The 10,064-nt window shown below is 40.7% G+C and overlaps 3 protein-coding genes and 1 long non-coding RNA gene across 10 annotated transcripts; 1 reads left to right on the forward strand and 3 right to left on the reverse strand.

Moving 5' to 3' along the window:
- Window positions 1–349: 349 nt before the first annotated feature.
- LOC114871854 (acidic fibroblast growth factor intracellular-binding protein) lies at window positions 350–2,434 on the reverse strand. Of its 4 annotated transcripts, none has more exons than XM_029178370.2 (7): window positions 2,340–2,434; window positions 2,000–2,272; window positions 1,710–1,911; window positions 1,377–1,604; window positions 1,023–1,148; window positions 614–868; window positions 350–552 (listed from the first exon to the last, which is right to left on the reverse strand). In XM_029178370.2, the coding sequence occupies exons 2-7, from the start codon at window positions 2,082–2,084 to the stop codon at window positions 474–476; spliced, it is 975 nt and encodes a 324-aa protein (XP_029034203.1). In that variant the 5' UTR covers window positions 2,085–2,272; window positions 2,340–2,434; the 3' UTR covers window positions 350–473. The 4 variants fall into 4 exon arrangements, with proteins under 4 accessions (XP_029034203.1, XP_029034204.1, XP_029034201.1 ...); XM_029178371.2 differs by having other exon boundaries at window positions 614–725; window positions 1,023–1,250; XM_029178368.2 differs by having other exon boundaries at window positions 1,023–1,250.
- On the forward strand, window positions 2,409–2,901 carry LOC114871857. Its single transcript, XR_003788656.1, has 2 exons — window positions 2,409–2,499; window positions 2,576–2,901. It is a non-coding gene; the product is annotated as an uncharacterized LOC114871857 (long non-coding RNA).
- LOC114871853 (growth/differentiation factor 8) lies at window positions 2,538–5,895 on the reverse strand. Its single transcript, XM_029178367.2, has 4 exons — window positions 4,760–5,895; window positions 4,322–4,579; window positions 3,581–3,963; window positions 2,538–3,455 (listed from the first exon to the last, which is right to left on the reverse strand). Exons 1-4 carry the CDS (start codon window positions 5,259–5,261, stop codon window positions 3,288–3,290), a joined length of 1,311 nt encoding a protein of 436 aa, XP_029034200.1. The 5' UTR covers window positions 5,262–5,895; the 3' UTR covers window positions 2,538–3,287.
- LOC114871852 (procathepsin L) lies at window positions 5,794–9,977 on the reverse strand. 4 transcript variants are annotated; one of them, XM_029178363.2, is made up of 6 exons: window positions 8,725–9,977; window positions 8,470–8,646; window positions 8,015–8,374; window positions 7,460–7,620; window positions 6,669–6,860; window positions 5,794–6,509 (listed from the first exon to the last, which is right to left on the reverse strand). In XM_029178363.2, exons 1-6 carry the CDS (start codon window positions 8,860–8,862, stop codon window positions 6,158–6,160), a joined length of 1,380 nt encoding a protein of 459 aa, XP_029034196.2. In that variant the 5' UTR covers window positions 8,863–9,977; the 3' UTR covers window positions 5,794–6,157. The 4 variants fall into 4 exon arrangements, with proteins under 4 accessions (XP_029034196.2, XP_029034198.2, XP_029034197.2 ...); XM_029178365.2 differs by lacking the exon at window positions 8,725–9,977 and having other exon boundaries at window positions 8,456–8,543; XM_029178364.2 differs by lacking the exon at window positions 8,725–9,977 and having other exon boundaries at window positions 8,446–8,535.
- Window positions 9,978–10,064: the final 87 nt, after the last annotated feature.

The raw sequence follows: 10,064 nt of genomic DNA on the forward strand, positions 1-10,064 counted from the left end.
ATGTACATACATAAATCTATGCAAAAAAAGAAAAAAAAAGAAAAAAAAAGAAAACAAAAAACAATGTGTTCGTTCGAATTTTTCAATTAGTGCGTCGTAATATAATAACAGTACGAGCAATCGTATATTTCAAATAGTAGGTATCAATAACCAACAACTCTTACTTTTGATACAAAGTCAATCGAGAATACAGATTTACTACGTACGTACAGATATGTACGTACAAACCAGTTTGAAAATAATTCGACCAGTTGAAATTATAACAATTTCGAAAACAAACTAATTAATAAATATGCTGCATTTGTTTATTAATTATTTATTATGGGAATTTAATAAATTGCAGTATACATATAATACAAGTGGTCGGATTTATTTATTTATAATTGTGTAACGTCCTTTTTTTTTACGTTTCAACTGCTATCAACGTTTGTTGCGTTCAATTTCTGTATACCATCATCTTCTTTCATTAATAGTCACGTATGATACATACGCAATAAGCAACAAGTTACAACATTCATATAACGTTCAAAGGCATCTCTCAATTCGGTATCCCTGAAAATGAAAATCGATATACTTTTATCTTCTTTTACGGTAATTTGCATTTATTCCATACCTAAGTACATCCATGTCTAGTGCGCACTGAGTATAAACCGATAAGAAATTTCGAAGATCGGTATGGGTCCAGTTTATTTGACGCCATGGTTCGATGCATCTTTCGACTAACTCTAGAAAGAAAAACCGTAAATCTCTAGATCGATGAAGGTTACATCCAATTCCCAATATAGCTCTCGTGTATGAACGAAAATTCGAATCTATTTCCTGATACGAACGCTCAAGAAGCATCGGTTTAAGTTTGATGCATACTAAACTGTTTGAAACAACCATAAATAACGTATAAGTTTACATATAGGTACCTATATATTATGTACATACGTACATACCTATATACATAATATGTATGTATGTATGTATGTATGTATGTAAGTGAAATTTTATGCATATTTAACCAACAGACAACTTACTGTTTATGGTGTTTATCGTTTTCCAACAATATCCTACATTCTGCTAATTCCAATAAGAACTCTCTATCCAAATCGGTGTCAAAATATTCCGATCCGATACAGCGATACGTCCATGACGACATCATACTGTTGGCACAATGGTAGATATCAGGAAACGTTAGAAACTGCAGTTTCCTTTTATTCATCTCGAATCGAAGACAGGCAATGAATACCACCGCAGCGTATCGCCTAAGCGATCATACATATATCATAAATGTTAACAGAAATTTCAATCTATTCGATCTATGTAAACCGTCTACTATACTAGCGGCGAGTCTCTTATATGTATTTATGTATGTAGTCTTATAGCGTTACTTGGCAAGATCTTCGGAAAGTAAAAAGTGTTGTTCTATATTGGCAGCCAGAGATCCTGGCAAATCTTCGACCACTTTGAACACTCTCTTCACGTTGTCGTATTGTCTACGACAACTCTTTAGCGTGATACCCGTCTTTTCTGACACTTCATCCATGTCTTTTCTACTTTTCGATGTTAGCTTTTTCCCTAATAATTCTCTGATCACAACATCGTCGAATTCATAGTACCTAGAAATCGGTGTCGATCGGAAAATCTTGTATTAAAAAAGAAAAAAAGAAACCGTATTTTTATTATTTTTATCATTTTTATGGTAAACAAGTGTGTCTGATTACATTTCTATCAGCATTTGACTAGTTTGAGGTTCTATTTGAAAGGCAAGTTGTTCGCTAGCCAATTTCGTAGGTGTATGAAGCAGCTTTTCCAGAAGAGCATACGTACGATAATGATCTAGAATGTCGGAAGCAACCAATTCGATCGAGGCACTCGTTTCATGACATATTCCTCGCTGATGTAAAATGCTAACTGCTTCGCTCGCTAATTTTATGAAAAGAACGGTTAGGGTTAGGTCAACGATAAATTAATACGTACTCAATATTTACAGATTCTGCTAGAATAAACTTACAAGAATGACCATCAACCCAAAGCTGATATATTTCAGGATCGACAAGGGTATAATTACTGATGAACACGTCCACTTCTGACAACATTCTTGTCACCAGTTGTCACTTGGTCTTGACTGGTTTTGACGACAATACGCTACGATACGCTAGCTCAGCGCTGGCGCTTGATTACTCTTTATTCCTATGTCCATCAATATCTTGCAACTTGAAATACCTACCGACAGTACCGACAATACCGACATCGTCCATTTTTCTCGGCTGTTCAGTTGCGCACTCTACAATTTAGAGCCATCATTCTACGACTACATAACTACTTACTTACATACATACAAATGTACATACGTGTCAAGGGCGAATACCAAATTCCGAATTCCGAATTCCGAATTCCGAATTCCACGCTGGTAAAACAGCCCACGCATCATCGAAGATTAGGCCGAACCGAATAGAAACTGATTTAAGCGCCACCTCAGTTATTTCATCCAACTAACGGCATGCTATACTAGTACGTCACTTTTCGCATACACCCATAAAAAAAAAGTGTTTGATTTGAAAAAATATATGTATTTGTTATTTCGTAGGGTAATAGGTAAAGCAAGAAAGCGCAGAATGTTTCTCGGAGGATCTACTACCAGTGCTATTTTCTTCTGTGCCATTTCTTGGAGAAACCACATTCATAGAAGAATCGTAAGTATGTAATACGTAGCCCAGCAAGAGAGAAATTATCACACAAAGCTTCGTTCGTGATTATGCGACGATTGGTAATTATTAATTATCCAAGTTGCCCGTTCGAACACGGGAACCGTAAATGATTGGAATATACATTATACATACGTGAAATGACACGTGAAAACGAAGATAAAAGTCGATGATATCCGATGAAATAAAAATCTGGTCGACTGATCCGTTCGAATGTATAAAAAGGTAGGTACTTAGGTATGACGAAGGTGAGTTTGATCGAATAATAAATAAATTTGATCGACGAGCACGATTACATTTCAGGTAGATTACATTTATGATAAATGTAAAACGGTTGCCAGGTTAAAGGAGCACGGTTCGACGGCAACCGTATATACATACACCTAAGTACTTACTTATGTACGTAGATAGAAGATGAATACTGTTTCGCTCGTTCGCACATGGTCGTACACCCGCGTCTCTCTACATTTACCGAAATGTCTTTAACGATAAGATCGTTTCACACAGTATGTATATCGTTGCGACGCGTACTTGCGTCGAGGAATTTTCGAATCATTCGAAAAAGATATACGATCGTTGTTTGAAAACAACGAATCACATACAACCACAGGCTTCTACCACCATGTTTGGCAATGTTTTTTGCGTAATCGTATTGTTAGAATCGACGTAGAGCAGCTGAATCGGTGATAATTGGGTGGGCGAACAACACGGAACGATTTCGCCTTTACGATGCATCGTGTTACCGCTTCTAGCCAACAATTTCTGAAATCAAAAAAAAAAACAAAAAAACAAAGAACGGAGGAAGGTGTCATCTTTCATCTCCTCTCTCCTCTCTCCTCTCTTAATGGATAAGACGAAAACACAGAAAGAGAAGGTAGCATGCTCACTCTGATTACGTTGCTGTAGGGTGATCCGGTGATGGTCAAAGATGCTGCGGAGGAACAAGAGCCTCGACAAAAGTAGGCGTGATAGCCGCTCGGATGAAGAATCCAGTCGTTCCAACCGATATCTTCGAAATTGATGTACAGTTCGTCTCTGCAGCATTCTTTCATTTCCGGCAGGCAATTTGAGTTTCTCTTAGGTCTGTTTTTCTGCGGCAATGGCGACGTGTGTATCACCAGAAAAGGTTTCAAAGTCTGCTGAATAGAGACTGGTGCGGTGTCTCGGTCAATAGAGCAGGTGCTACAGGCTATCTGAATCGCTTGGTTCAACCGAAGTTCCTCCACCCACTTCTTCAACGTAAAGCTCACGTCGGCTTTTACCCATCCCTCTGAAACATTGAAACAACGACGAGGTTAAAATTCTCGTCCCAGAATTTTACTTTTTATCGATCAGTATATCAGAATAATCAATTCGAACCAACACGCTTTCCTTTTGTTTTTTCGACAATTCGAAATCGTCGTCGCGTTACTCGTATCTCGTATGTTGCTACTCGATACGAGAACGCTTTTCTATCAGCAGAATGTTGCGTTTTTCCCAACATACCCTCTCTCGGTCTAAAGTCCTTACCACCAGTCAACAAATATAAGTATATGTACATACTTGGATGTGTACTTACGATTAGAATTAGACGAAAAAAAAAGAAAGAAAGAAAGTAAAGCTGTTGAAAGTTTTTTGGCCTTACTTACCTCCGATATCTGTTTCGAAGATCGCTACGATCGTGTTCTTTTCGAAACTTCTGTCCAGATCCCAGTGATCAAGTTCCGATAGCACGAATGTTTGATTCAGATCGTCGTTCTCGTCGTGTTCTTTGTAAAACCATAATTGTGCCGAAGTCACGTCTACAAACTGCATTTCGTTTGGCAAGTAAAAGGTGAAACAAGCGGCAGGATTGAAGCCCGTCAAGTGGTTCGATTTCTGGCGACATTTTTTCGAATCGGCAATTCCTGAAACATTTATCACGCATTCAGTTGTTCCATTCAAGCGGGATTTTTCACAGGAATAGAGGGAAACACGAATGGTCTTTTTACAAGCGTATTTCTAATCTTCCCACACTCCCCTGTCTCATCTAGAGAAAGGAGAATTAGAAAAGGAAGGGAAGGGAAGGGAAGGGATCGTAAACTAACCTTCGTTTGGAAAAACGACAATTTGATCGGTTTTTCCGTAGAAACTGTCAACCGATCTTTCCGGTTCGAGTGGTGTACCGGGTCGAAGTTCGAGCACACGACCATTTATCAGAGGCTTCGGCAAGGTCGAGAGCGACATGGATATCTCGGGTGGCTTCGAGAGTCGTAGTTTCTTGAGAATTTGCTGTTTCACGTACTCGACCCTTAACTCCGTTAAAATCGGATCGTTGACCAATAGGGTAATTTTGTTTTGCGTCGAACACCCAGCGCAATTCTCTTCTTCGAACTTTGAAGAGGGGGAGATGGAAGTAGAAGTGGAAGCGGTAGTGGTGGCGGTGATAGGAAATAAGGAATTCGAGGCGGCGGTGGCAGCAGTGGCAGATCGAGAGTAAAAACTCCACCAAACGGAAGACAAGGGGTTTGCGACCTTGGGTAAAATAGCCTCGACCCGATTACCCAGCAAAAGAAGGGAAAGAAGCAGAAGCTGGTCAACGAGTCGCATCGTTGCGAAATGTCTTTTGGTCACCGATTTCCCACTCGCGTGATCAATCCTCGCTCCTCCCGATTCCTCTCTCTGTCTCTCTTCTTCTCGCTCTGATTTTCTTTCCTCTTCTCTTTTTATCTTTCACTGATTTCTCCTTTCAGACGGCTTCGGGGATAGACGCGGATCGTTGAGCAGCCGCTCGTTTCCCATCGAGCCACGCTTGCTCATTGATCGATTGATTGATCGATCGATCGATCGATCGATCGATCGATCGAACGAGATAAATTCGCCGACCGATAGGATCGAGACCGATCGCGCTAGCGCGGATTCCTCTCGTCCAACGATACGTGAACGATTCGTTCGCTTGTTCGCATTTTTCTTGTCCCTCTGTTTTTCTTCACGATACGATCTGTCCCGGGTGAATCGAAATCGAAATCGAAATCGAAATCGAAATCGAAATCGAAATCGAAATCGAAATCGAAATCGAAATCGAAATCGAAATGAAACGAAAGGACACGTTCACGACAATGTCCTCTTCGCATTAAACTAGTTCCCGATACTTTTTATAATAATTACTACGCCTTTCTTCCTTTTTCTATGCCGACCGCGATACTTTTTGCCTATCCGAGCGACTATCCAAGCAACTCATCCACGAAGACTGAAGACACATCGTTCAGATGGTTTAGTCACGCATCGGTTCTCGGTATAGTCTGAACTTTGCTCTATAAGCGGGGGGATACAGCGGATTGGACGAAGACGAATCGTACTGATATCGTCGATGGAAACACGCGCCACAAACATGCTTTTCTTTTTCGTCTTTTTCACCTACATTCTCGACCGTTCCATCTTCTATTCCTAACATATTATACGTTTCATCGTCCAGTTCCTACTCGTTCGCCGTAATCGGTCACCGTTTATTCCCAGCCTGTTCGAAAATTTAGTTTCGCTCGTGTCACGCAGTCACGCGTACGCATCTCCTCTCGATAAATGAATTGCTTGGTGTTTTCTTGAATAGCCAAAAGATTTCTGTATAGTTGTGTAACAGGTTGTGTAGACCGATACCATCGATCAATACGTTCTTCTGTTCGTTTCCTTATTTGCGCCATCGTACATTTTAAGGCAGAACTGGTCTTTTCGTTTAACCATCCACTCCTTTTTTGTCTTCGATCGAGAATGATGCACTCTTCTTTCCGTGTCTTCCATGAGATACCGTTTAAAATAAGGAACAGGGAGAAAATGAAACGCGGCACAGCATTGGTAGATATTCTAAAATCAATTTTAATCGTTACAATTTTGTCTCCGTTCAAAGTCGAACGTAAGTAGGTAAGTCGAGCGTAAGCATAAAATTACGAAACGAAACGAAACGAAACGAAACGAAATGAAACGAAATGAAATAAAACACGTGTCGAGTTACTGATTACCTACACTTTTGCATATGCCGCATAATTAGCTATGCCGCAGCGATTTTTATTCTTCGCCAGACGCATGTAACCGTTTTCACCCCATCCGTCACCCCACCAATTTTTTAAAATCCATTCGGTCCGAGTATACCCCACGATTAGCATTGCGTGATTTACCATGTCCGAGCTACATACTTCATCGTCGTAAACTCCATTGCTGCGAAACATGAAATATTATAATTTTGCAAAATTAAATGAAAAAAGAAAAGAATAAGAAAATAGAGAAATGGAAAGAAATTCTATTTTCGGGTCAGCTAAGCTGTTGGGTACTTTAAACGAGAAAACGAAGAAACAAAGAAATTTCTGTGATCTGGGAGAAAACCTTTGCGGTATTTTTCACTTCCGAAACGCGAGTTCAGTGACTTTGGTTCGTTGCCGTTTCAGGGTCATCGCATAAACGATGCATCAAAGGTTATCGCGTAACTGGACCAATTTCTTCGAGTATCCATAAAAAGATCTTTCGCGTAAACACGATCAACCACGAATCGATCGCGTGTCAAAACGTTTCTCTTTTCTTTTCTTTTCTTTTCTTTTCTTCTTTTCCCCTTTTCCTTCGCTTCCGCCATGTATTGCCTTTCTCTATACATACACAGACACACACTCACAGACTCACCCCTTTCGGGCGCTTAAAGAAATAAATAAAGAGAAAGTGGCACGTGGTATGTAGGAAAATTCAAGCTCTCAACTCACGGTCAAACTATTTATTGGACTTATACGGAGTACATAGAGAAGGAAAATAGAAGGAAATATACTCACTGATAGAGTTGAAAGGTCTTTGGACTGGCGTTTACCGAAGCAGCTATCGGACCTATAGTAGCTACGGCGGCTTCCAAAGCTTTCTCGTCGCGCACCGGTAAGACAGCCCACGAGGTGATGTTGACCACGCTCAAGTCCTCTTGAAAACGGCATCGACCTTGCTGTTTTAAACGCGGGTCAATCCTTTCAATTTTCTATTATATTATTCTATGTATATTACATAGGTATACGGTATCGAGCATTTTCATTTCCGAGAAAAAAGATTCTCTTCAACGTTTCTTTTCAACATCGATTTCTTTGCGTAACGTTTGTTGACGCTCGCCAGTTCTCCGTGTATACGTTTTGCAGCAACATTTTTTCGTTACATCAGCCATAAACGTTCGAAGATAAGCGTTACGAAACACACGAGTAAAGAGGGAGAGCACCAATGGAAATGGGAAATGGGAAATTGGAATGCAAAGCAGCTTTGCTGCTACAAGTTCGCGTCAGAGACGAGCTTCAAAAACGTTACACGACCGGAAAATCAATGAAAATCGAGCAAAACCGCATACATACTTTTCCTTTATACGGATAATGAGCTTGACTCATTAATCCTTTCGCCTTCTCCAAATATCTCAATGTATTTCTCAGGGATCCACCAGAACAGCCTAAATTTCCCGTGGATGTGCTACAATCGATCAACTGTTGTTCGCTCAATGGGATCAGCATGCCGGTTTTCTTAAAAATTTGTCCTTGAATGCTACCAGCTATCGAATAGGCGTAGCAGCTTCCGCAGTCCCTTTGATTTTCCGGTCGGGTAAGAAAGCCTATATCGCGCCAGTCGAATTGCAATGGGACGCGTCGAGGATCGTGCAGTACCGCTCCCACCATGTCATTAGTCGACACCCGACGCTTACGACTAGGCATCAGTTTCACCTATTAACAAGATCAAACACAATCCATGAAAATAATCGGTTCGATAATTATTTATCCATACGTTTCCATACTTTTCCCTACGTTTCTCTACGAACCATCTCTCGGATATATTGTCTGGTAGCAAGATCGGCCATGTGATTGTCCCTCAAAGTGTAACTGTGATGACCCGCTGCGGCCATCATGTTGTGTTTGTAGATCGTTACTAGATTCTCTTCCCAAGTCGTCCTTCGGTCGTTCTCTTCGCTTCCGGAGTAGCTTTTATTGTAACGAACCTATTGAAAAGTCATCGAAAATAAAATATCTGTATATGTACCTGATACATATCGTGTTGTATCTAACGTTTACCGTACCTTGTAAGAGTTCCAATATTCGTCCAGTTTCGCTGATATTTCTGGCGGGAAGCGTTGCTCCTTGCCAAACACTCGACTGCCACCAATACTCCATATCGTTATTAAAACAGTGGCACATTTATAAAATCGAATACACATTGTGGATGAAATCGAATCGAGTCGACGTCGATTAGATCAACGAATAACCTTCGTTTCAGACCTTAACGATTCATCGACTGATTCGAGTAGTCGTTACTTTCATTCCATTTGGTTAAGTTACGCTCAAAATCGTTTGTCGTTTACATTTTTTACGCTCTTTGTCAGCAATTTTACGAATTTCGTAAACTTTCAACGTTTTCTGTATTCCTCGAGCTTTGCGTAACAACAATTACGGCACTCTTGTACGATACGTATACCTGTAAATACCTTATAAATATACCATAATATTATCAATTAACATGGATCGTTTATGTAGTTTCTGCAGTTTCTCTTTCACTTTATTATAATTGCAACTCATAATTGCTCATAAGCGATAATTTTACTTGGTTTTAGTTTCGTTTATGTTTTACCCTTGAAGCCAGAGGTACGAAACGTTTTTTGTCACAAAACGATGAAAAATAAACCCAACAGTTTCGTGAAATAGGAATAGGAATAGAAATTGGAATATTTAGATAGCCGCGTGGAATGAAGTTAGAAGAAAAGGGTTAAAGCGTTAGTCGCGAGATGGCAGCATCAGTACATAAGGAATCGCGGCAGACTCAAAAGGAAGAGAATTTGCGTATTTTTGCTTTTCGTACTGTCGTGCTTTCGTGTTCGAACGATCTTAATGGTCACGTGGTGGTCAATTATTGTTTCGGTTGTTCACTCGATCATCGGTCTAACGAACATCTTTCGTTTGCCAGCTTTCTTGGACGTGACGACGGCCTAATCGTCGAAACGTCGCGTCGCGCCGCGTCGCGTCCCGTCGGGGATAACGAGCAGAAGATGACGGATGTTTAGGAGGAATTGGTTTTTTATCCTCTCCATGAACTACAGGTCAGGCATCGGGCATCGGGCATCGGGCATCGGGCATCGGGCATCGGGCATCGGGCATCGGGCATCGAGCAGCAAACAGCAAACTGTAGACAAGCTAACCGGCAAGCAGCGCGGTTGATCGAGAATCTCGAGAGAGAGAAAGAAAGATAGAGAGAAATGAGGAAAGATAAAAAAAGAGTAAGAGAGAGTGAGCAGGCTGTAAGCTAAACCCAAGCAGCCGATTTGTATCGTATGTAGTTGTTGCTGGACTGGCGATCGTCTCGTCCCTCCCGTCTGTCGCGTCGTCGTCGATTCGACGATTATCGCTCGACACGCGTTCGTCTCGA

Source organism: Osmia bicornis, chromosome 1, assembly GCF_907164935.1.
Source record: "Osmia bicornis bicornis chromosome 1, iOsmBic2.1, whole genome shotgun sequence".
Lineage (NCBI taxonomy): Eukaryota > Metazoa > Arthropoda > Insecta > Hymenoptera > Megachilidae > Osmia > Osmia bicornis.